The following is a 27,393-nucleotide window of genomic DNA, read 5'->3' as shown; positions in this document are numbered from 1 at the left end:
GTTTGTATTATTCTCATAAACCTTTTATTTTAATGGGAGTCCATCTCAGAAAAATGGTTCAAACCAAAAATTTAGATTTCTCTCCCTATCCTTCCCTCCATTCTGCCCCAAACTAGTCCATTCCAAGATTTTGTCGATTTTACCTATAAAGAAAATTAAAAACTGCACACCCATTGCCATCTCTGCTCCTTCTATCTGACCCCAGCGTACTGTCAGCTTCTGTGTGAGATTGACTTTCTTAACTAGGCTTGCTGTTTGCACTCTGAGTTCTTCAGTCCAGTCCTTTCTCTTCACAGCTCTCAGAGTGGTCTTTGCAAGTCAGATTATCACTGCTTTGCTGAAGTCACTTGAGTGGCTTCCCGTCTTGATAACAAGGTAATTTGCTGTGGTGTCTGAGACCCCGTGCAAAGGCTCCTATCTCCCTCTCAGATTTCACAGAGCCACTGTCATCTGTGTCCATTATGCTTGTGTCACACAGGCCTCCTTTCTGCTTCTGAAAAACCCTACGCCCGCTCCTACCCGAGGGCCTTTGTGCTTCCTACTGTGCCCTCTGTTCAAGATGTCCTCCCTTGGTTCTTAGCCTGGCTGTCCTCATCCTTCAGATCTCAGTTAACATGAGTTTATTTCCTTCATAGTACCACCTCAACACAAAATTATCTTGATGTTAATTTATCTTGTCCTGCTATTAACTTATCTTCTCTCTTTGCATTGTAATTTGTTTCATGGCAGGGACCTTGGTTTTTGTTTACTCTTATGTCCTTAGTTCCTGCAACAGTGCAATATTAGTGGTTAGTCAGTCAGGTACTGGCTGAAACATCTCTCAAGTAGTGTTTTTCAGATTTTATTCATGGTATTTTTAGTGACTAATTTTTGATCTCTCAATACTTTTTTAAGTTCTATTAAATCCTTAAAATTTTGGATTATCATTTCATGCATTATCATTTTGATAATGGAGTACCTGGAACACTAACTTAGTTAATATTTTAGTAGACACCTCTAATAGCATATTCATATTTGAATGGAGTCTGAACAGTTGATGTAAAAAAATTTCTTTTGAGTAAATGAGCAAGTTAAACTATTTAGATCATATTTCATTGTTGACGTCTCCAAATGGCACAACAGTTAAAAATGAAAATCACTTACCCAGTACACTGTCAAATGAGTATTCAAAGGACCTCCTAAGTATTTAAAAGAAAAGAAAGCCCAAAGGAATGCTATCAGTAGAGATTTCATAGGTATGTGCTAAAGTTAAGAAGCTACTTTAAAGGACATACAGGGTGGGTTGGTTGTACACATCAGAAAGTTCTACAGAGGGTATTCTGGGTATTAAGATTATACCTCTAGGGATTCTCTTAGATTTCACAATAGTGCAACATGTTTTTGTAAATATAGATTTAGAGAGAAGTTGTTCGGTCACCCAGTTTTGTCCGACTTTTTTGCAACCCCAAGAACTGCAGCATGCCAGGCCTCCCTGTCACTCACCATCTCCCAAAGTTTGCCCCAAGTTCGTGTTCATTGCATCAGTGATGCCATCCAGCCATCTCATCCTTGGACGTCCCCTTCTCCTTCTGCCCTCAATCTCTCCCAGCATCAGGGACTTTTCCAATGACTTGGCTGTTCACATCAGGTGACCAAAATATTGGAGCTTCAGCTTCAGCATCAGTCCTTGCAGTGAGTATTCAGGGTTGATTTCCTTTAAGATTGACTGATTTGATCTCCTTGCTGTCCAAGGAACTCTCAGGAGTCTCTCCAGCACCACAGTTCGAAGGCATCAGTTCTTTGGCGCTCTGCCTTCCTGCTTTATGGTCCAGGTCTCACAACTATATGTGGCCACTGGAAAGACCATAGCCTTGACTATGTGGACTTCTGTCAGCAAAGTGATGTCTTTGCTTTTCAACACACTGTCTCGGTTTGTCATAGCTTTCCTGCCAAGAAGCAGTTGTCTTCTGATTTCATGGCTGCAGTCACCATCTGCAGTGATTTTGAAGCCTAAGAAGAGGAAATCTGTCACTGCTTCTGCCTTTTCATTTTCTGTTTGCCATGATGTAATGGGGCTGGATGCTATCTGAAGTTTGTTGAATGTTGAGTTTTAAGCCAGCTTTTCCACTCTCCTCCTTCACCCTCACCGAGAGGTTCTTTAGTTCCTCTTTGCTTTTTGCCTAGAATGGTATCATCTGCATATCTGAGGTGGTTCTTGTTTCTCCCACCTATCTTGATTCCAGCTTGTAACTCATCCAGACTGACCTTTTTCAAGATATACTCAGCATGTAAGTTGAACAAACAGGGTGATAGGCAGACAAACCTGTCGTATTCCTTTCTCAATCCTGAACCAGTTAGTTGTTCCATACAGAGTTCTAATTTTTGCTCCTTGACCCACATACAGGTTTCTCAAAGTCAGGTAAGGTGGTATGGTATTCCCATCTCTTTAAGAGCTTTCTACAGTTTGTTATGATTAACACAGTCAAAGGCTTTAGTGTAATTGATGAAACAGAGGTAGATGGTTTTCTGAAATTCCCTTGCTTTCTCTATGATTCAGCGAATGTTGGCAATTTGATTTGATCTCTGGTTCCTCTGCCTTTTCTAAACCCAACTTGGTCATTTGGAAGTTCTTGGTTCTTGTAATGCTGAAGCCTAGCATGCAAGATTTTAAGCATGACCTTACTAGCATGGGAGATGAGTGCAACTGTCTGATGGTTTGAGCATTCTTTGATACTGCCCTTCTTGGGAACTGGGATGAGGACTGACTTTTTCCTGTCCTGTGGCCACTGCTGGGTCTTCCAGATTTGCTGGAAAAGACTGTAATTTTTCTTAACTTAGGTGTTATCCACTAGCCCCCAAAATGTGGACTATGTGGTGTTTCCATGAAGGAAAATAAAAATTTCAAATACTCCTTTTATGAACTGGTATAGTAGAAAGTGTGTACCTTTTAGACCTCTTTTTGCATTTGTTTTTTCTATCCTAAGATTGAAAACAATTTAAAACATATAGTTTGTGATGTTTATTCTTCACAACATCTCCATGAAATAAAGTCTGTTCCAGATGAATTATTTTGTAAGCTTTCAAGAAACTGGAGCAATCTGTAGGTCACATGATTAGAACATAGCCACCCTGAAACTAGTGGAAGTTTTCCTTCTGTCCATACCACATTCCTTCTACCAGAATTTCACTTTTTCCTAAGTTCAGTATCAGTATGGAAAAATTTGGTTTGTGCCATTAGTGTTTTTTTTTTTTTTTTTTTAAAGAGAAAACTGCCTTGTTCCTAGTTTCTGAAGTCTAAAAATTACTTATTTTAGCCTTGGAGGATGCAGCTGAGTTATATTTAACTATAGCATTGTACTTCATAGGTTTGCAAATCATTATATATTTGTTGGTTGATATGTCAGCTAATAAACCAACTATATTAATTATACTTCACTATAGTTTTGTACCTTTTACTATTAGGAAAAATGTTTCTCTGTTTATATTCATGTTGAGGTAGTACAGGAGTTTGACAGGTAGAGTTTTTAATTTGGGCCTGTCTACTGAAAATTGTCCCTCTCCATCTGACACTACAAGAATGAAGTTGTTAGCCACTGACCTTCAACACACCCTGAGAGGAATTCAGGGCGGGGATCTGGAATGAGGTACTCTGTGCTCTTGGAAAAACTGGCGGTACAGGCCTTCAGATGGTTAGATACTTGGAGAAGATTTTATGAGCCCAATTTCTTGTATATTCTCACATCTGGAAAAAATCATTAATGGAGACATCTGCTCCTTGTGACTAGCAACAACCTTCTTGTGACCAGCAGCAGCCTTCTGCCAAAATGTGTGACTAACTACTCATATCCCCCTTTCACTAAAATCACATACGTACCAACCTTGCCCCCTACCTCTTCAGAGCTGCCTGAAAGGCTGTCTTTCAGGTTGTAGTCCTCATTTTACCCAAATAAAACTTAACTGACAACTCTTATGTTGTTCCTTTTTTTTTTTTAAGTCAACAGGCCCTTAAATTGATTCATTTGTGATGGTACTTTGGTTGGCATCTGTTTAATTTGACTTGTAAACATTTGTGTTTATTATATATAAAAAGGTATGGGAGAGTTCAGAGGTAATAAACACATTGGATTGCTTTTAAAGAACTTATGGGGGACTGGTGGTTCAGTGGCTAAGAAACAAAACTGCGGATAGTGGTAGGGGCATGTACAGACAAGTATACAAAAGTCTATACAAAACAGAACATATTAAGTGTGATGAGAATATAGAACAGGATGAGAAATATTTAAAATGGAGGAATTTGGGAGAAACTTGTAAAGAGAGAGGAATTTAGAAGGCCTTCTTGAAATCCTTGTTTGGAAAGAGAAGTGTTAATTTTGGCAGAGAGGTAGAAAAGTTGGAGGAAGTATGGTATGATTGAAACATGCGTGAGAAGATGGTAAGCAATAATGTTGGGTAAGTAGGGTAGTGTGAGATTTCAGAGGGTCTAAATATAGTTCTAAGTGCAGTGGGGAGTGATGCTAGGTTGTTGAATAGCATAACAACGAGGACTCAAATATGTATCATTGATTTAGATAATATTTTGTAGTGTGTTACTAAAGGATTACATTATTAATGCATTTGTGTAGACTTTTACATCAGTTCAGTTGAGTCGCACAGTTGTGTCTGACTCTGCGACCCCATGGGCTGCAGCAAGCCAGTCCTCCCTGTCCATCACCAACTCCTGGAGTTTACTCAAACTCATGTCCATTGAGTCGGTGATGCCATCCAACCATCTCATCCTCTGTTGTCCCCTTCTTCTCCCACCTTCGGTCTTTCCCAGCATCAGGGTCTTTTCAAATGAGTCAGTTCTTCCCATCAGGTGGCCAAAGTATTGGAGTTTCAGCCTCAGCATCAGTCCTTCCAATGAATATTCAGGACTGATTTCCTTTAGGATGGACTGGTTGGATCTCCTTGAAGTCCAAGGGACTCTCAAGAGTCTTCTCCAACACCACAGTTTGAAAGCATCAATTCTTCGGTGCTCAGCTCTCTTTATAGTCCAACTCTCACATCCATACATGACTACTGGAAAAACCATAGCTTTGACTAGACGGACCTTTGTTGGCAAAGTAATGTCTCTGATTTTTAATAAGCTGTCTAGGTTGGTCATAACTTTGACATAGTAAAGATGCTTTGACAAGGTATGGTGACTAAAGCAGCTTCAAGGAGAAAATTAGCGCAGGGTAACTGCCTGTGGCAATATTTGAATGTTATGCCTATGGTTAGCTCTATTTTCACAATTGGATTATTTTTATATCTTAATACCTTCTATCAGGTCATTTGATCAGAAGTTAAAATCCTCTTAGAATCCTGTGTTTAAGGTACTCAGTAAGTATAATATTCTACTACCTTAGTAAGTATAATATTCTACCTTTTTGCTGTAAATTAAACTTAGTGTCATAATTTAGCATATAAAGTTATTTAGCATGAACTATCATGATAAAAGAGATCTCTTCCTGGACAGTCAGAATTAAAGTAGTTGGAAAAGCTTTATAAACAATCTTTATTATTAATGAAATCATTTGTTTATGTGTCTTTATGCTTTGTCAGATGTCTGATTCAGGAATGCATCTTAGCATGCTGTAAAACCTGTTTTAAAAATAGATATGAGCCACTCAGTGTCACTGAAAGATTGTTGACACAGTGGAGAAACTGTTAAATGAGTTTGCGGACCAAAACTTACCTTTACATGAAGAAGGGTGGTGTTTCGTTTTTTTTTTTTTTTTTTTTTTTAAATAAAATTGAAAGTTTATTTCTGTAGGTCCATATGAATATAACTAAAATATTTAGAACATTTTATTTACCTAGGGTAATGTTATAGTTGATTTTTGAAATTTATTTCTAAGGATAGCATGGTATAAACCAAAGCATATTTAAAAATGCTTTTCACATAATTTTATTTGAACCAGGTACTGTTTTCCTAACTTGCATTGAAGCATTTTTCTTAAAAACAAAACAAAACAAAACTATTTATATGTGACAAGTTAAATATTCTTTAAATGTATTAAATATCTCATATTTAGTAGATTGAGTAAAAAAAATCTTTCACATTTTGTATATGAAATGCATGTTATTTACACAGGTGGGACATTAGGAAAAAGGATTTTTACTTTGGTAGATAATGTGGAATTTTCATCAGTAAAGACTGGGTGAGATTAAAGGACAGTAAAGTGAAAAATTGATATTGTCATACTTTCTGTAGAATTTTTTGTAATTTGCATTTGATAAGGTGGGGACAGAAGCCGGGGAAAAGGAGAGTTAAACCAGTTTGGAAAACATACACATGTCTTAACAGTTACAATGACTGTGTAATGTTTTAATGAATAGTCTACTGACAGAATCAAGGTAAAACCTCTAGGACAAAATCTGGTTACAATTAATGAAATATTCCCAGAGGCCTCCAGGAAAAAACAAAGGGGAGATTTTAAGTTGGTAAGGACAAGCTTCCTCCCAAAACCTTGGTAAGAGAAATGAAGGTAGTCACATTTGACTGAGGAAGTTCAGAGGATGTGAACTTTGAAGTCTCTAAATAATTGGTGTGTATGTAGTTGAGAATTGACATTGCACTCTTAAGATAAGTAGGTGGTGGTGGTGTTTAGTTGCTCAGTTGTGTCTGACTGTTCTGGAACCCTGTGGACTTATAGCCTGCCAGGCTTCTCTGTCCATGGGATTTCCCAGGCAAGAATTTTATTTTAAATGTCAATAAAAAATGATTGAACTTTGTTTTCATTCTTTAAACTGATTGCCATGTTTAAAAAAATGAACTATTAATACTCCCTAGTTACTGAATTGGGGAACTTTAAAATATAAAATTAATAATATAATTATAATTGAGCGTCTATATGTATTAGACATTGGAAAGCATTTTATGTTACTGTATTATTAGTCACAAGAATCTTATAGAGGATAGATAGGTACAGTTGTTCCTATTTTATAAATATAAGAAACTAGGTCATAGAGGTGAATGACCTCTTCAATATTACATATTAGCTCATGGAGCCATTTGAATCCTTGTCTTTTGACTCTGTGCTCCTCTTTTCATGTTATGTGGGAATTTATGAGGTTTTCAAAACATGGTTTACTTGAATTTGATCAATTAAAGATGTAATCAGTATCTTAGGAAAGGTAATAAGTAATCTGGTCTCTAACACTATCATAAATATAGGCGGTCACAACATCATAAATCAACTATATTTCAGTAAACGTTAAAAAAAAATACAGGCAGTAAGTAAATTCTGCCTTAAATTTTAGAAGTTGATCTGACTATTTGAACTTGCTGGTAATTATTGTCATTATATTTGAATCATTATATGCTCCTAAAAATGGAGTATAAAAACCTCTGGTATTTTGTTTCCTCTGGGTGAACTTGGCCCTTGCAAATCTTCATGTGCCAGGATTGGCTGAGGAGGGTGCTCTCGACTCTCAGAATTTCCTTGAGATCCTGTTTGGCCTTGGATGATCCCAATTTGTAAAATGAATTCTGGGGCCAGTATCTGCATTTGAACCTATTTAGGCTCGTCCTTAACACCTGCCAGAGGTACCCTCCTGTGCCAGTATGGTATTAAAAACTAGAAAACTATTTCAGAGGTTACTGGAATCAGTCTGGAATTAATTTTCTCTAGGGGTAAGGAACCATTAAGTTTAGTATCTAGAAGATGGTTATAAAATTGTCTGTGATGAATTTTTAAATATTAGCAAACTGATACCTGAAAAGTCCTTAATATTCGTTATTCCTGTGTAATTAACTCTAATATTCGCTTAGCATTTAACGTACATTAATTAAGTTTCTCCAGCTATTTGATCTCAGTTCAACTTTGTGTTACCAAGTATCAGGGAAAATTAAATGTGATTATAAATTTTGGTATCTCTGTCAAGCTATCCATTAGCAGCAGTAATTGATGCTAGTTCCTAGATAGAAGCTAAAACACAACTGATCTGTTACTGAGTTAATGGATTGATTCCTGTCATATGTGAATTTATAAATGAAAAATTTCTTGTATACCCTGAAAATTCTGAAATTTATTTAAATGACTTATTTAAAAATTCAACTATTTTATAAGAAATTTTAAATGTTCTATTCATGTAGAAAGATCCTTCTTTTATTATGGCAACTGATTTTTTGTTTACCTAAGAGAACCTGTTGCTAAAATAGTAATGAGGAAGGGTGTAATTTAAGTATAGTCATACACCCCTTGCTCTGCAAGTAACCAGAGTGCTATGTATGCATGTTGTTCAGTCTCCTTTTAGAGGGTGGAAGTCAAGAAGTCCTTTGTTTTTCTCTCTCTTGCACAGCCTAAAATGACGAATGTGTGATTTCAGTGGAATAAATGGCGTCCAAAGTCACAGATGCTATTGTGTGGTATCAAAAGAAGGTAAGTTGACAACCAGAGCTTTTACTTTTTAAATATTTTTTATGCATATTTTAAAAATTTGATGAATTTGTGTCAGATATTACCTAAAATAAGAAAGATGATGCTTAAAAATATTTTTCTTTAATTTTTACTCCACATTGTCAGAGTATCTAGATAATTTTCAGTTCTAAACCACATTTCCAGTTCACATTTTATGAAAGCATTATATTTTTTCTTGCATTAATTTCGAGAAGAGGTAGGTTAACAGAGCTGTTATAATTTTATAACTATTTTACAAGGGTAATTATAGTTTAAATCTCTTTCTTGTAAGCTACAATTCAACAGCTGAATCTTTTCAGTAAAATAAACCTTTGAAGACTGTATTTTCCAAACTGAAATATTAAAATGTTTATTTGACATTTTAGGAATAGTTGTCATAACTACGTAACTAGCTCTGTCATCCTATATGTTTCAAAATAAGCTTTACCAATTTAATGTTTCCTTTATAAAGTATAAGTTCCAGTGCCTTTTTTTAAAAGATAGTCCTGTTTACTCCTAAAGAGTGTTGTTTATACTCTTTAAAATGTATTGTTGTTATATGTGGTATCTTAGATTTTTAACTTCTGTAGTGAATTGTGTTTGTTTTCACATTTAAAACATTTTTATGCCTTATTCATTAGGTCCCTATTAACAAAGGATAATTAGGTATTTAAAGCTTTTCCTTTGTATGGGAAAATCAGGCAATTTTAAAATTTAGTAGTAAATAAATGGTAATTAGCCCACTTTAAAGATTAGACAAACCTAAGAATACAGTCTGTCTTTGAATATGTTATTTCTTTCTGGGTAGAACATACCACAGATAATTCAGTATCACATTTTTCTCATGAAGTAGTGAGTTGGACGGAGAAGGCAGTGGCACCCCACTCCAGTACTCTTGCCTGTAAAACCCCATGGACGGAGGAGCCTGGTAGGCTGTGGTCCATGGGGTCGCTAAGAGTCAAGCACGACTGAGCAACTTCACTTTCACTTTTCACTTTCATGCATTGGAGAAGGAAATGGCAACCCTCTCCAGTGTGCTTGCCTGGAGAATCCCAGGGTCGGGGAGCCTGATGGGCTGCTGTCTCTGGGGTCGCACAGAGTCGGACACTGAAGCGACTTAGCAGCAGCAGCAGCAGCAGTGAGTTAGAAGTATTGGTGTTGATTACACTGTTCAGTCTTTTATGTTTCTATATTAGTGTTAAAGTTACTTTTAAATTTCCAATAAACTTAAAGCTGAATTAAAGAAAACTAATTGTTTTTGCAGATAGATCTTTGAAAGCTTTTCTGTTAATTTCTACTTATGAGAGAAATGCTTATCAATCTGACTTTTTATGTGCAAACATTTCAAACTTCACTAAAGATCATTTATAGAAGGTATTAGCTTAACTGACCTTTTTTAAGATCAGAAAGTTTGAAATATTATATTCACATTCAGTAAGCACAGTAACACCCTTCTTATCTGAGGGTCTAACAGCTTTGGATGTGTGTTAGTCGCTCAGTTGTGTCTGACTCTTTGTGACCCCATGGACCACAGCCCACCAGGCTCCTCTGTTCAATGGAACTCTCCAGGCAAGAACACTGGAAAGTGGATTGCCATTTCCTTTTCCAAAAGCTTTGGATATGTGCAACCAAAAAATTCTCCAGAGCAACCCTAATAGATACAACAAATTATATCTGGCAATCTTAACCATATCATAATCACCAGAACCATTAACCAGATTTGATTTGCTTGATTGTTCTATTTTGCTTTTAAATTTAATTTTCTTGAAGAATACATAGGAATACTTTGAAACATTACTTAATCTTTCAAGGCTTATTAAAAAACAAAATAGCACCTGTAAGTACCCTTTCCTATCCTTATCCAGCCTCTGAGTTCTGTTCCCAGAGGTAGTTGTTTTAAATTCCTATGCCCTGAATACTTATTTAACCAGAGTTTTTAGTCATTGGGAGGATGGAGGCGGGTTAGTGGGGAGAAATCATTAAAAAATGAAATCCTAATTATACAGTCAAAAATCAATAAGAAATCATTTACAATGTAATATACTGTGATAATATTTCCTTTCAGTGCAATAGTTTATATTTTTTGCTTGGTTTTTCTAGATCTTGAAAGTCTCTGACAGAACTGGAAAACTTTTGTTATAGTCAATCACATTCGGGTATCCTACCAATTTCGTTTTTTCCTTCTTGGGAATGACCTTCTTAGAACCCTCTGTCCACCTGCTGCATTCTTTGGTGATTGTTCTCAAGTCATGCGTGTCACCTGCCATCTTGGTATTTTCTTTTATCATCAGCCTGAGAGTTCCTTTCACTGCTCTTAGATCGTACAGATTTGTTTTCCTCTTAAATATATCCTAGTAAAAAGAAGTTCTTTCAGAGGTGTTCATCTTTCAGTGAAAAAAGAAGGCTTGAGTACTGAAGCTTGATGTTCCTGATTATTTGACTATGGGCAGATGATTTGATTTTTTGAATCTCATTTCTCTGAGTTAATTAGATAATGATTCACAACCTCTTTTCAGTCATGTATCTTTTTGAAATTGTGATGAAATTTCCAGTTTCCAGGTTCTTATTTCCAGAAAAGTGTATGTAAGGGACAAACAAAATTTTACGTCTGATTCAAGCCCCAAATGAAGAAGTCCTGGGTTAGGTGATGTTAAATGTTTTAATATTTTAGCATTCTTTGATTTTGTGTCTGTCATTCAGTAGTTATATACTAGGAGGTATCATTATAAATAAAAACCAGGAAATTTCAACTTCATTTTCTTGAATATTTCTTTGCTTGTAACTCATTTTAGAGTCACCTTTTTAACTGGAAAATAGTGACATTTTCATAATTTTGTTTTGAGTAATGAAAACGAGCTACCCCCAAAGACCATTACTTGATTTATGGACTGCTGTGAACATGAATTCTAATATCAGATGGGAAATTTCCAGGAGGAAAATAAGTACAAATAAATTGGTTTTAAGTATTAAAATGTGTGTTGACGACCTAGGTAAATATCTTGTTAAAAAGACTTTTAATAAATTGCGTGCTTTATTTTGAGATTTTAAAAGTTCACTAGTATCTAATTCTAAACTTCATTTTGTACTGTCATAGCCATCTATAGTTATGAATTTGAAAGTTCCTGTTGAAGCAAAGTGATTTTCAGTGTTAATTTGGAACTCATTTAACCCTCAAGAATGGTAATAGAAGAAACCAGAATAGTTTTTGATTAATATTGGGCTTTTGAACTTTTTTTTTTTAATAATACAGTGCTTTTCTTTCACATTTCTCCTTTCTTGTTCCTGAGAAGACGGGATTATTTATCTTTCAGAAGGCATCCTAAATAGGGGCTTAAGTTATAGGAATTCAAAGATAATTGACACACTAAGTATTTCTTTTAAAAAAATATGACCTGTAGAGTTCTATTGTAAATATGTAGATCATATTATGAGAGAATGAGGGTATGTTTTCTGGAAATGAATATGTAAAAGCAGAGTGGCCCAGATAAAACTCCAAATTTTAAGGAGGCACTAGTGACACTGTATAGAAATAGTAAAACAAGGAACTTACTTTATAGAACGAGTAAGAGCTATGTGCATCTTGGTCATTGCTTTTATGGAGTCAGTAGCCAGCAAGAAAATTTGAATGAATTATGTTTAATAGTTTTTAAATATGAGCCAACAGTGGAATTTATTTAGTAGTTTAAATGAGAAACTGGCCTTAGTATCATGAACTTGATTGATAACTACTGTCAACTATTGATAGTTGGGAACATTAAATTCTCTACCATTTTAGTCAAGTTTAGTTGTGTATACTTATGTGTGTGTGTGTGTGTGTGTGTGTGTACTAAGGACATATGTAAGGCATTTCAGAGCAATAACTTGCCCAGGGTCACACAGATGGTTGAGAAGTATTAAGTGTCAGCTTTCATTTCCAAAAACCTGTGCTGTTATTTGCAGTAAGACAAATCCAGCTCAGCCTATCTTTAGCAAAACAAGGGACATTTTTTGTCTTTCAAGCTAAACTGTGAAAAGTGGTGAAATGCATCTCAGGGTTGACTGAATTCTAAGACCAGAGCTTCATCAGAGGTGTTTTATCTGTCTCTTTCTTTCCTACTTTCCTTGAGCTGACTTGTTTCTTCCTGCCACGTACATGTAAAAAACTTTCCTTGGTGTAGAAATATGCCCAGAGGTGCCTCCACACTCCTTTTAGCTCCTTGAGGAGGATGTGTGGAGGACTGGAATACAGTGGGTTTCCTACCAAAACTGTTCCCAACCTTTTTCCCTGTTGGAAGAACCTCTGTTTTGTTAGGGAATTATTATAGAGCTGTGTGGCCTGGGAGCATGTATCTAGTCTCAGAGGGCATGAATCCTGATCAGTCTAAGCCAGTCTGGAAGTCTTATTTCCATTGCCAGTGATTGGCTTAGAAAGAGGCACATATTCCATTTCTGGCTGATGAGATATGAAAACTTCTGAGGAAAATCTTCCATATCTTAGAAGGAGACCCAGCAATAATAATAGCAAAAGCTATATAACATTTATTATGTACCAGGCATTTTCTAGGTGATATATATAAATATATAATTTAACATAAATGAATGAAATGAGATACAGTGTCTGCTTCCTGTCTCTGTATGTTTTGGGTGAATCTCTGCTGCCTGAAGCTGTTGTAGCAAACTTATTCCTCAGAGGGGAACAACAGGCAGAGTTGAAAGATGGAAAGAACCTGAATTTTTCAGGATTTTTTAAGCCATGGAATTAACTAACTTTGAAAATATCTTACTTTGAAACTTCTTATTGTATGAGATACTATCCCCTCATTTTTCTCAGCTACTTGAAGTTTAATTTCCTTGCAGCTGAAGGCATGCTAAATAATTACCAAGAAATGCTTTCTGATGGTATGTGGTTTCCTGTATAGTCTTTTTTTTTTTTCCTTTGAATGGTTATAGAGTAGATACAAGATTAACATCTACCAAAATAGAAGTCCTGAGCTTCAGACCAATGGATTTATCACATTTTCTCTCTCTCTTTTTTTTCTTGAACCGTATTCTTATAGGAATCATTAAATCTTCAATGTAATTTTAAACTACTGTGCCTTATAGTATGATGTGATTAAAAGAGCATTTGTATTTGATTTTGTGATATTGATTAGCTTGTAATATTGAGTATGTTACCTAATCTGTGTGAGCCTCAATTTCTTTTAAGCTGAGGAGATAAATGCTGCTTCTGTGTGCCTGAAAGGCTTGTGAAGCAGTGAATCAACTTTGAATACAGTTTTTAAAAAGGTTTTTATTACTGGTTTATGAATTGCTCAGTAATATGCAGTATCACTCTTAAAAATGATTTGAGTTTGAGTTTTATTTACAAAGAAGAAACTGTGCTGTGCAGTGGTCAGTTCACTCCACCCTGAGGTTAGCTTCAGCTCTGACCCTTGAATTGTTTAGCTGATGTTTCCCCTTTTTGTTGAAGCTAGTTCAAATTGTACTGTTACTTGTAAAAGAGTCCCAACTAACGTATAGAGAATATATAAATTTTATTAAGGTATGATACATACTCAGAACCACACAGATTATAATTTATTACATATATTATATATTTATATATATATTTACAAACTGAGCAACTGCTTGTGTTCAAGACTGTTTGTTTGCTGTTTACAAAATAGGACTCAGATCAAGAAAGAGAATGTTACTAGCTTTACAAAACCTTCAGGCTCCCTTTTAGTCACAGCCTGACCCTTTTGACCAGTGTATGAGGCAGTATGTCTTCATGGTAACCAGAACACAGGTTTGGGGGTTGGCAAAAGATTTTGAATCCTTGTTCTTGAAAGCATGTATGATTCTGGATAAGTTTCGTCTCTGAATTTCACTTTCATGATATATATAAACATTGTCCTTTATATATGCATGCTTGCATGCTAAGTTGCTTCAGTCATGTCCTTTATATTTACTTGAGGATTAATTGATGGCATATGTGAAGTGTTAGCAAAGTGCTCTTCACAGGCAAGCCTTCAATGAATGAGAGTTATTTCTGTTATAATTGCTTCATAGTCTATGCACTGATGAGAGGAAGTCCCCCTAACTTATTTCAGAGTGTTTATTTCATGGATTCTAAAAATTCTCATGAGGCTAAAAAGATTCTTATTTGTAAATAAGAAACCTGAAATATCAGTCTTCTGATACCTAGTATTAGAACAGTAGGTATTTAGTTGATATTTAACACATGCAACAGAGACATGATTAAGTGTAATTTATAAACGTCAACTTTCTTTGCTTTAGTCACTGCTCATTTTTTCCACCATTTCCTTTTCAAAATCACTTTCTTGCCAAAAATAAAGATTTTTCCTAGCAGAAATAGATTGGTTAGTTTAGTTACTGAAATATTTACCTTTTCACTTAGGACTTTTCTCCCCTATTTTGGTCATGAAGTTCTTGAAATTTTCCATTCTCACAGTCTCTCCAGTTTGGGTGCTTCTAAGGTAAATAATTTGAGTTTGAATTTTATTTACAAGGAAGAAAGAAACTATGCAGTCGTCAAAATAGTTTGACTTTAGAGACCATCTAGTTCCTGTTAAACTTTTTGCTTTACTGATAAGAAACCTGATGCCTTAGATCTAATAACCTGATTGTAGTCATGAATTAATGATAAAACCAAAACTCAAGTCTGCTGACTTTCAGGCCACTCTGTACTAAGAGTTGCTTTGAAAAACACACTGAAGAAACTTTTATAAAATTCATCTGTTGAATGTGAACTTTTTAAAAAAACTTCTAAAAAAGCTTCATTTAATCTGTAAATAAACCTTAATAGAAAGCTGAGCGCTGAAGAATTGATGCTTTTGAACTGTGGTGTTGGAGAAGACTCTTGAGAGTCCCTTGGAAGACTGCAAGGAGATCAGTCCTGAGAGTTCACTGGAAAGACTGATGTTGAAGTTGAAACTCCAATACTTTGGTCACCTGATGAGAAGAACTGACTCATTTGAAAAGACCCTGATGTGGGGAAAGATTGAGGGCAGGAGGAGAAGGGGACGACAGAGGATGAGATGGTTGGGTGGCATCACCCACTCGATGGACATGGGTTTGGGTGGACTCCAGGAGTTGGTGATGGACAGGGAGGCCTGGCGTGCTGCGGTTCATGAGGTCGCAAAGAGTTGGACACGACTGGGCGACTGAACTGAACTGAAACCTTAATAAAGAATGTTTTGTGTTCCCCGACTCCTCTTCCAGCTTCTGCCCTTGCTCATCCCTCTTACTGTTCCTTGGCTTCCGGTTAGAAAGGACTATGCTATTGTCTTTCAGTTCAGTTCAGTCGCTCAGTTGTGTCCAACTCTTTGCGACCCCATGGACTGCAGCATACCAGGCTTCCCTGTCCATCACCAACTCCCAAAGCTTGCTCAAACTCACGTCCATGGAGTTGGTGATGCCACCCAACCATCTCATCTTCTGTCGTCCCCTTCTCCTCCTACTGCCTTCAGTCTTTCCCAGCATCAGGGTCTTTTCCAGTGAGTCAGTTCTTCGCATCAGGTGGCCAAAGTATTGGAGTTTCAGCTTCAGTGTCAGTCCTTCCAGTGAATATTCAGGACTGATTTCCTTTAGGGTTTACTGGTTTGATCTCCTTGCAGTACATTGTCTTTATTGCCTCTCTAGCCATTGGTCCTCGAGTTGCTACAGTCTGGCTTCTGCCTCTGCCCTTCTGCTGGAAGTATTCAAAGGTCAGAGGTGATAATAAACCATTATTACAACAACACCTAGTGCTTCTTGTGGATTTACTGGGTGTCAAACACTGGGCTCAGTGCTTTGTTTACATTGAAGGGAGAAACCTGGAGAATCATAAGGCCATGCAGGACTTGCAGATGTTTTTGGCTTAGTTGGATAAATTTTTAAAAATCAAGTCAACATTGAAAGAGCAGAATATTTCAGATAAAAATCTGAACTTAGGGAATATACTGTCAAGTTTGCTGCAGTCCTCATGGTGAATATATCTGCCCTTGGACTTCACCTCTAATTTATATCACCTGTCTGACCCCTATAGGAACATGGTATACTGTCTGCACTTTGCATGGATATTCAGGGCTTTTTAAAGGTAATTTCTTTCATGAGAGTGTTTGAAAGGGTGTCACCTTTTTTTAAGAAAATAAAAATTAATAAACATAGGTATTGATTTAACATTAATGATTGAATGATGATGATAATGAAGGTACTTAGCACTGCCGCATATTTAAGTAGCATCTGTTTTTCAGAGTGCTTCTATATTATATATTTTCATTGTTTGATTTACTGTGATAATGAAATGGATTAACTTGGTGGCAATATCAAGATACTATAAGAAGTTGTATAAGATTTCTAGGACTTTCATAATTGACCACAAATTGGATGGCTTAAAACCACAGAGTTGTATTTTCCCAATGGTTCAGCAGTTCAAAATCAGTATCAGCATGGTTGGTTCCTTCTGTCGGGAGGCTCTAGGAGAGAGACTGTCCATGCCTCTCGTGTAGCTTCTGTGCAGACACAATCCTTGATGTTCTTGGGCTTGTGGATGCATCATTCCAGTCCATGCCTTCAGCTTCACGTTGGCTTCTTCACTCTTTCTGTACTTTCTCTTCTGTTCCCTCTTGAGAATAATGGAATGTTATTATTCATAAAAATTTGGATACTTAAAGGTTTGGTTAATAGTTTTAAATTGGACATTTCTACATCTGTTAAATAGAAAGACATCATCAAAGGAAGGGGGCAATTTTCTTTTGTATTTTTGATAGCTCTGTATTTGTGCATTTAGTTGCTCTCTCCTTTGCTCTTTGCTTTAATTTCTAGAACAAATAGTTTCTTTTTTTTTTTTTTTTGTAAAATGTTATTCTTTATCTGAGATAATTTGAAATACTTTTTTTCATGATTCAGGAGAGGTATTTTAGGAAGGAACAAAACAGATGATGCGTTAAAAAGTGGATGGAATAGGATAATTTCTTAAGTTTAATACAGCCTAATTTTACATAGTAACTGTGAAGAATGAACCATACTAATTTGATACATTTTCTGATACATTTCTTCAAATAGCCAAACTTGTTTTTAAAAAATTGACTTTTTCCAAAAATTCTTTTACTGCAAATGGTATAGAGATTATCACTTTCTAATATTTTCCTGAATTGTGGTTGTTGTTAATTGTGGTTTAATTGTGTTCATTGTGATTTGGTCTGTAATACATTGTAGTTTACCTGTGCTCTTTTCTCATGAATTTTCACTTCTTTGGCCTTATCCTTATTTGTTTAATCAGTTAGTAAAATAGTAGGTAAATTCATTGCACAGGGCTCTCCATATCCTCAGGTTGTGCATCCACAAGTTAAGCCAAACTCACGTCAAAGATGTTCAGGAACAAAAAAAATTCAGAAAGTTCCAAAAAGCAAAATATGATTTTCCCAAGCACCAGCAACTACTTACATAGCATTTTACATTGTACTAGTTATTGTAGGTAATCTAGAGATGATTTAAAGTAAACGAGAGGATGTACATAGGTTAAATGCAAATATTATGCCCTTTTTGTAAGGAACTGGAACCAGTCCCCTGTGGATACTGAAGGAGGATGTCTCTGAAGCAAAACGTGAGGGAAGGTTCAAGGAAGTTTCTCTTTGGGTAAAAATTCAAGTACTCCTGTGAGCTGATTCTGCCGACAGCTTTTTCAGTGACTCAGAAACTCTTATTTCTTTCTGGGTTTTTTTTTTTTTTGGCCTGAGGCTGTCACTCTTTGAGGTTGCCTTGTGTTAGAACCTTGTTTCTAAGGAATCAGAAATGTAGAGAGGGAAAAAGGTACCTTAGAAATTAACCTTTTTAGTATCTTTATTTCACTGATGAGGAAACTGAGACACTGAGAGAGAAGAGAACTCAGCAAGGTCTTGCTTTTATTTATGTGTTTGTCTTTACCTAGTCTAGAGAGCTGTCAACCATACTATGAATTATTGAATTTCACTTTCTGAGCAAGCTTTACCTGTACTTAATTGAAATAGTAGAGTCAGCTCCCATGGATGAAGCAAATGGAAAAAAATGGAAAAAAAAAAACAAACCTTGTACTGTTTCCTAGCAAAGTTCTTCTGAGCTGCTACATGGTAATGTTTACACACTCCAAGGGGATCCATATTCAGTCCTCCTTAGTATTAAAGTACTAAGTTTACAAAAACAGTATTAATAGGAAATTATTATTATTAAAGTTTTTGAAGTATCTTTCCCTATGTTAAGATATTATGAATACATAAACATGCAGTTGCTTTATATTTTATGTTTGTCCTCTTTAGAAGTTGAGTTTTGGCAATAGAAGGTTTTTGGTTTTGTTTTGCAAATATTCTGGTATGCCAGAACTAGAAATATCTACAAAGTACATAACTTCTTTGAAATACTGCAGTTCTCTTATTTGCTTATGACTTTTTGGTGGGGGGGGGGTAGGTGAAATATTTATTCCTTTAAAAGGAAATATTCATTTGCCTATAGCAGTTGCTGGAGATACAGTGCCTAAAAATTAAAGTAGTTGTTTACACAGATTATGAGAAGATCTAGGAAACAATGTTATTGAAGAGAGTTGAAGTTTTTCAGTGATTAAAGCTTATACCTGTAGGGAGTTGGTATCAAAAATATTAATATTTTATGACATACTAGAAAACTAGTCTCTAATCTTTTTCATTTTCTGTTGAATAGATTTAAAATAGAAATGTTAGTCAAGGATATAAGTTTGCCAGTTATATTCCAAATATCTTGCAGTCAGTTTATCTTTAACCATGGTAACAGACAGAGTGGTGAAATAAGTTGGTAGGTTGCCATTAACAGTCTAAAATTAGGCAAGTGTACCAGCTTTTACAAGGCCTGAAGTATCTAAAACACTGGTGTTAACCTGCTCTGTGTTTATAGTTCACAAAGAATGACATTTATAAATGCTGTTTAGCAGGGTAACTTACAAACTAAATTGCCATTTGCCAAATGGCACATGGAGTTTATTCAAAAGAAGGCCGTTAATTCAATACCAAGGATTGATTCACGAGAATAAAAAGCTGGAGAGGGTATATTGCCTAAAAATTTCCTATTTGATTTTTTTGCCCCAAATACAAGCTGGAATCAAGATTGCTGGGAGAAATATCAATAACCTCAGATATGCCGATGACACCACCCTTATGGCAGAAAGTGAAGAGGAACTAAAAAGCCTCTTGATGAAAAGTGAAAGTGGAGAGTAAAAAAGTTGGCTTAAAGCTCAACATTCAGAAAACGAAGACCATGGTATCTGGTCCCATCACTTCATGGGAAATAGATGAGGAAACAGTGGAAACAGTGTCAGACTTTATTTTTGGGGGCTCCCATATCACTGCAGATGGTGATTGCAGCCACGAAATTAAAAGACGCTTACTTCTTGGAAGAAAAGTTATGACCAACCTAGATAACATATTGAAAAGTAGAGACATTACTTTGCCGACTAAGGTCCGTCTAGTCAAGGCTATGGTTTTTCCAGTGGTCATGTATGGATGTGAGAGTTGGACTGTGAAGAAAGCTGAGCACTGAAGAATTGATGCTTTTGAACTGTGGTATTGGAGAAGACTCTTGAGAGTCCCTTGGACTGCAAGGAGATCCAACCAGTCCATTCTGAAGGAGATCAGCCCTGGGATTTCTTTGGAAGGAATGATGCTAAAGCTGAAACTCCAATACTTTGGCCACCTCATGCCAAGAGTTGACTCATTGGGAAAGACTGTGATGCTGGGAGGGATTGGGAGCAGGAGGAGAAGGGGACGACCGAGGATGAGATGGCTGGATGGCATCACGGACTCAATGGACGTGAGTCTGAGTGAACTCCGGGAGTTGGTGATGGACAGGGAGGCCTGGCGTGCTGCGATTCATGGGGTCGCAAGGAGTCGGACACGACTGAGCGACTGAACTGAACTGAACATCCTTAAGATACACTTGGTCATTTTAAATGAAATGTTTCTTTAGTTTGCTTTTTGTGTTTAATGTCTTTTCCCTTCTCCTCCTATGATGAGATTGGAATTACAGATAGAGAGTTCTGATTTATCTAGTTTATTTATCTAGTTTCTTTATCTGATTTATCTAATGAAGAAGTGGGTTGGTGCATAACTGTAAACAAGTAAAAGACAGTATATAAAAGAAAGTAAGGTAGCCCTCAGTGTCTTGATTCTGTGTGACCCCGTGGACTGTATCTTGCCAGGTTCCTTTATCCATGGAATTCTCCAGGCAAGAGTACTGGAGTGGGTTGCCTTTTCTTCCTTCAGGGGATCTTCCCAAATCCAGGGATTGAACTGTGTCTCTTCCATCTCCTGCACTGGCAAGCCGGTTCTTTACCACTAGCACCACCTGGAAAGCCAAAGATAGCCTTATTAAAATTTAATTCTTTAATAGAGTTTTGGGGAATCAGAGAATGAAGTATTATTTTTCCAATATCAAAATGGTAGACAGAAGGATTTTTTAATTAAAAAATAATTTTTAATTACTGGTTTGTGGCCACAACACTTCTCGTGGTTCATTTTTATTTATTGGTAGAAAACTAGGAAAAATTGTTAGTGAAGCCTCATTACATTGACTTCATATAGGGAGAACGCAATACTTTTAAGTTTTATCAGTACAGTTTGACTTTCAGAATTAAAGCCTTTTAAAAAAAACAATCAAGATTTCCCCCTGTCTCCAAAAATAATGTCCTGTTAGAATTTGCACCCATGTGTATTTAAATAGCATTTATGATGGACCTGCTATGTATTAGGCACTGAGTACTACCCTACAGCAGCTCTGCATCATGGGAGAACCAAAGTGCAAACAGAAAACGATCATACACGCGCTACAAGAAAACTACCCTAGACGCACTATGGGAACTCAGGTATACTACTTGTATTTCCTAAATACTTCTCAGATTTGCTGTAATCTTCCTGTCTTCATTGTTTCTTAATTCTTGTTCCAGTTAAATATTTCTTCCTTACAGCCGCCAGAGTGTTATCTTAAATAAAAATTTGGACTTACATATTTAATAACACTCTTCATAGACTTCTCACATATCGTTTAAACTCACAGTTCTTCATAAACCATAAGGATTAAAAAAATTTTTTTATTTCAGTTACCTTTGTCACCTCTTCCAGCCTTCAGCTCTCACTGAATTAATTCCACTTCTCCAACAAATAAAACTTTGACATCTCCCCATACTGTTTTTTACCTTACTGCTTGAGGTGCCCACTTCATTGCCCACCCCCACCCCCAGACTAACTCAGTTGATCCTTAATAGGTAAACCTAGTATCTTCCCCGAAGGACATCTTTCATAATCTCATGGAGACTGGATTATGTGTTCCCTGCCAATGCTCATATAGGAAATTTATGCATGCTATCGGTAAGGCAAGAATATGGCGATTTTTATTTTCTTGATTCTTTCTTGTTCTTTTTTTTTTTTTTTACAACTTTACGAACTAATGTGATAGTTACCTACCACCTTCAGAAGTCAACACCATTCTTTGTTTTTAATTATCATTGTGAACTCTTGGCTTTAAAGATACTAGATAATGTTTCACCCTATTGCAGTTATTGATGCTCAGATTATTGTGTTGCCAATAGGAGATTATTCAGGTTGGCTTTTGAGTCAGTCAGTCAGTTCAATCTCTCAGTTGTGTCTGACTCTTTGTGACCCCATGGACTGTTGCACGCTAGGCTTCCCTGTCCATCACCAGCTACCAGAGCTTACTCAAACTCATGTCCATCAGGTCGGTGATGCCATCCAACCATCTCATCCTCTGTCGTTCTCTTCTCCTCCCGCCTGCATGACTAGTAGTATTTGTATAAATTCAGTTATTTTTCTAACTCTGTGTTACAGTGGTGTTTTGTTATTCTAGCACTTACCACAGATTGAGTGCAATATAATTAATTCCCCCTGATAATCCATAAGGGAAGGAATCATTATCTTTGTAACTCTATTATTTATTTCAATGCTTTACTTTATATTTAGAGCTTGGTAAATATTTCTGCTTTGATAACAGTGCTTTCAGAAGACAATACTTGCATTAAAGCTTTTGGTTTATGTAGTTCTTTATTATATTGAGTGCCAATGATGTGCCATATACCAAAGCAGACACTTATTTTGAGTAATTTGATTTAATTTATTTAGTAGTAAATATGAAATAGTCTCTGTATGCTGAATATCTGTTAAATTAAGTATTAAACATAATACTTTAGCTTGAAGAAGGCTGAGCGCCAGACAATTGATGCTTTTGAACTGTGGTGTCGGAGAAGACTCTTGAGAGTCCCTTGGACTGCAAGGAGATCCAACCAATCCATTCTGAAGGAGATCAACCCTGGGATTTCTTTGGAAGGAATGATGCTAAAGCTGAAGCTCCAGTAATTTGGCCACCTCATGTGAAGAGTTGACTCATTGGAAAAGACTCTGATGCTGGGAGGGATTGGGGGCAGGAGGAGAAGGGGATGACAGAGGATGAGATGGCTGGATGGCATCACCGACATGATGGACATGAGTTTGAGTGAACTCTGGGAGTTGGTGATGGACAGGGAGGCCTGGCGTGCTGCGATTCATGGGGTCGCAAAGAGTTGGACACGACTGAGCGACTGAACTAAAACTAAACTAATGATAAAGGACAGAATTGGTATGGACCTAACAGAAGCAGAAGGTATTAAGAAGAGGTGGCAAGAACACACAGAAGAATTGTACAAAAAAGATCTTCACAACCCAGATAATCACGATGGTGTGATCACTCACCTAGAGCCAGACCTCCTGGAATGTGAAGTCAAGTGGACCTTAGAAAACATCACTAAGAACAAAGCTAGTGGAGGTAATGCAATCCCAGCTGAGCTATTTCAAATCCTAAAAGATGATCCTGTGAAAGTGCTGCACTCAATATGTCAGCAAATTTGGAAAACTCAGCAGTGGCCACAGGACTGGAAAAGGTCAGTTTTCATTCCAATCCCAAAGAAAGGCAATGCCAAAGAATGCTCAAACTACTGCACAATTGCACATCTCACATGCTAGTAAAGGAATGCTCAAAATTCTCCAAGCCAGGCTTCAGCAATATGTGAACCGTGAACTCCCAGATGTTCAAGCTGGTTTTAGATAAGGCAGAGGAACCAGAGATCAAATTGCCAACATCCGCTGGATCATGGAAAAAGCAAGAGAGTTCCAGAAAAACATCTATTTCTGCTCTATTGACTATGCCAAAGCCTTTGACTGTGTGGATCACAATAAACTGTGGAAAATTCTGAAAGAGATAGGAATACCAGACCACCTGACCGGCCTCTTGAGAAACCTGTATGCAGGTCAGGAAGCAGCAGTTAGAACTGGAGATGGAGCAACAGACTGGTTCCAAATAGGAAAAGGAGTATGTCAAGGCTGTGTATTGTCACCCTGCTTATTTAACTTATATGCAGAGTCCATCATGAGAAACGCTGGGCTGGAAGAAGCATAAGCTGGAATCAAGATTGCCGGGAGAAATATCGATCACCGCAGGTATGCAGATGACACCACCCTTATGGCAGAAGGTGAAGAGGAACTTAAAAGCCTCTTGTTGAAAGTGAAAGAGGAGAGTGAAAAAGTTGGCTCAAAGCTCAACATTCAGAAAACTAAGATCGTGGCATCTGGTCCCATCACTTCATGGGAAATAGATGGGGAAACAGTGGCTGACTTTTATTTTTTGGGCTCCAGAATCACTGCAGATGGCGATTGCAGCCATGAAATTAAAAGATGCTTACTCCTTGGAAGAAAAGTTATGACCAACCTAGATAGCATATTCAAAAGCAGAGCCAACAAAGGTCTGTCTAGTCAAGGCTATGGTTTTACCAGTGGTCATGTATGGATGTGAGAGTTGGGCTGTGAAGAAAGCTGAGCACCGAAGAATTGATGCTTTTGAACTGTGGTGTTGGAGAAGACTCTTGAGAGTCCCTTGGACTGCAAGGAGTTCCAGCCAGTCCATTCCAAAGGAGACCAGTCCTGGGTGTTCATTGGAAGGACTGATGCTGAAGCTGAAACTCCAATACTTTGCCACCTCATGCGAAGAGTTGACTCATTGGAAAAGACTCTGTTGCTGGGAGGGGTTGGGGGCAGGAGGAAAAGGGGACGACAGGGGATGAGATGGCTGAATGGTATCACCTACTCGATGGAATTGAGTTTGGGTAAATTCTGGAAGTTGGTGATGGACAGGGAGGCCTGGCGTGCTGCGATTCATGGGGTCGCGAAGAGTCAGACACGACTGAGTGACTGAAATGTACTGAACTGAACATTTCCCAAGTGTTTTCTGTATGATGTTAATAGGTGTTATTAGAATAGAGGTATTTTTATGGTCGAATAAGTTTGAGTCAAATATTGAGTTAAATAGAGGTTAACAACTTTATTATAGGATTTCATAGTTTATGTGTAGTGTTACTGCCTAGAAGAAACATGGTGAATTTTTCAGCTTGTTTAATTCCCCATCCCCTCCCCCTGCAAGTATGTGTGGAACATACTGAGGAAAATGCTGGCCAAGTTATAGAAAAGAGTGCAGTGCAGTGGAAAAGGCATGTTGTAAGTCAGGACTTGAATTTCTTCCCTGAAACCGTAGATGCAGAACTTTCTGACAGCTTCTGTTTTCTCATCAGTGTAAGAATATATACAGCACTAGTATGTGTAGCCTGGTATACTGGAGTGGGTAACTGTAGCCTTTCCGTTCTCCAGCGGATTTTCCCAATCCAGGGATTGAACCCAGGTCTCCCGCATTGCAGGCCGATTCTTTACCAATTAAGGCAGAAGGGAAGCCCAAGAATACTGGAGTGGGTAGCCTGTCCCTTCTCCAGCGGATCTTCCCAACCCAGGAACCGAACCGGGTTCCCCTGCATTACTGCAGGAGGATTCTTAACCTACTAAACTATCAGGGAAACCCATGTACAGCCTAAGATTACAAATTCTTTACAAAGCACTTGACAAAGATTAGTAATTTAGCATAGTCTTACTATCTAGATAAACAGTTCATTCCTTCCTCTGCAAAATTTTTCCTAATTCTACATAGGGAAGATGAAACAGTCTGTTTTCTAAAGAATTCCTGTAGTCACTCTTGGTAGCAATTTTGTAGCCACCTGGATTCTTGAATTGAAGCAAACCTTTTCTTAACCAATAATAATAGTGGTCCAGGTCCCTTAGATTCTAATTCTGAGGAATCTGAACTAAGCATCCAGGAGCAATTTATCTTAACTTTTTCTCCACATTAATTGTATCTGATGTCGGTAAGTGGAAGAAAGCTAAACACTTTAATGTGTTTGACTTTGAATAACTTAGATCTATTTCATCATTTCATTTCTAATTTCAAATGATTGAATTAGTGGCGGTAATATGTTAGGTATTTTCTAAAATACAAAGGTACTTAAATAACCAAGATATTTTAATACTCTTGGCATTTTAATTGCTTTATAAATATGATACAGCTTTTCATACTATTTATAGTTAACTGTTGAAATATGTAAACAAGGAAGGTGCTGTAGTGTTGATTCATAATATGTATGCATCATTTAGTCAGGGTTATGTTTTCGAGTAATAAACCAGAGTATATCCTGTGATAAACATTAAAAGAATGCAAAAAAGACATATATACCTTCCTTCCTTGTCTCATGCTGTGTTATTAAGGAAAGGGAAGCATTAGGTAATTTATCAAAATGACATGATAGCTAACATTTATTGAGCTCTTACGTGTCTGTTACTGTTGTTAGCTCAGTATGATTTAGCACATTTAATCCTTATGGTTATCCGTGTGGTTACTAATAATAGTAAGTATTTTGCATATTTTTAGAACTGAGTAAACTGTACTTCCGGAGGAGTTTTGTGTATTTTCATTTGCTTTCTTAATAGGTCTGACAGCTTCCCAGCTGGCAAGGCAGCCATGGAGAGTCCATAGAGAATCTGATAATGATTAGGGGTTGAATACCACCCTTCTTGGATACCTCTTAGTGATCAGAGCCAAGGCAGAAGACCATAAGGTGGTTTGTGTAAGGATGTGAATGAAATCACTGGTGGGTAAGACCTCAGTTGTAGGGCCGGTCCATCTGGATTTGAATTCCTATATTACACTACTTACTGTTAAATTTTGTACAACTTAAGTTTTTGTAACTATAAAATAGGGATAGCAATAGTATCTACTTCATAGAATTGTGAGGATTCATTAAATTAGTTTGTGGAAATTGTGTCTGGCACTTGGTAAATAACAAATTTTAAAGATAGACCACCTCTTATTGGCATCTTGGGTGATATAAAGGTTATTTTCAGTGAACATGACTCAACACCAGTACTTTCTCTACTTCTGCTTTCAAGTTTTCTGTTTTTCAGACAAAACTCCTGATACGGATGCTATTATTACATGATTTTGTGAATGGAAGGGTTGGGGGAGAGATTTCTTTTTTTTTAAAAAAAGGGTATTTCTTCAGAAATGTCTGTCTACTGCAGTAAATGAGAAAACATCAGGAGGTTGAAGTAATTTGACTGAAGTCATTAGTCAGTCACTGATAAGGCTGAAGTTTAAGCCTCGGATTTTAATTCTGTGTCCCCTGCTTTAAAAATAAATAAAGCAAATAATTTTACAGTGAGTAGAAGTTTTCTGATTTAAATCCCTTTGTAAAAAAGGCAATATCTTAAATTGGTCTTAAATAGAACTAGATTCCTGTTTGTTTGTCTTAGAAATTTCTTCTATGTCTATGTATAGAAGGACTCTTTTCCTGAAAGCAAATTGGAGACAGAGTAAAGCAAATACTGTTGTCAACAAGCTGCAGTCTAATAGCATTAGATGTTAAAAAATATCAGATGAAAATGTACGGCATCCTAGGTTAACGTCTATGAAGCACAAGGTCCCTTTTTCATTTACTTGGCTGTTTATTAGAAGTGTCTATGAGAGGGAATTTTCATTTGCCCTTAGGCAGAAATGAGTACACAGGGGCTTCCCTGGTGTCTCAGTGGTAAAGAATCCACCTACCAGTGCAGAAGACATGGGTTCTATTCATGGTCAGGGAAGATCTCATATGCCACAGAGCAGCTAAGTC

At 36.9% G+C, this 27,393-nt stretch overlaps 1 protein-coding gene across 7 annotated transcripts in view; it reads left to right on the top strand.

Annotated features, from left to right (window-relative positions):
• The window catches only part of PHTF2 (putative homeodomain transcription factor 2), a 139,921-nt gene that overhangs the window by 37,746 nt on the left and 74,782 nt on the right, over positions 1-27,393 (top strand). For 5 of the 7 annotated variants that reach the window (XM_040260747.1, XM_040260745.1, XM_040260746.1 and 2 more), the window contains exon 2: positions 8,305-8,384. In XM_040260747.1, coding sequence (XP_040116681.1) covers positions 8,340-8,384 — 45 coding nt within the window. In that variant the 5' untranslated portion in view covers positions 8,305-8,339. Of the gene's footprint in view, positions 1-5,110; positions 5,341-8,304; positions 8,385-27,393 lie in introns of those variants that run through there. The other 2 variants (XM_040260744.1, XM_040260748.1) reach the window with 2 other exon arrangements.

Source organism: Oryx dammah, unplaced genomic scaffold (assembly GCF_014754425.2).
Source record: "Oryx dammah isolate SB20612 unplaced genomic scaffold, SCBI_Odam_1.1 HiC_scaffold_18, whole genome shotgun sequence".
In the NCBI taxonomy this organism is placed as follows: Eukaryota; Metazoa; Chordata; class Mammalia; order Artiodactyla; family Bovidae; genus Oryx; species Oryx dammah.
This window is presented reverse-complemented; position numbering and strand designations above follow the sequence as displayed.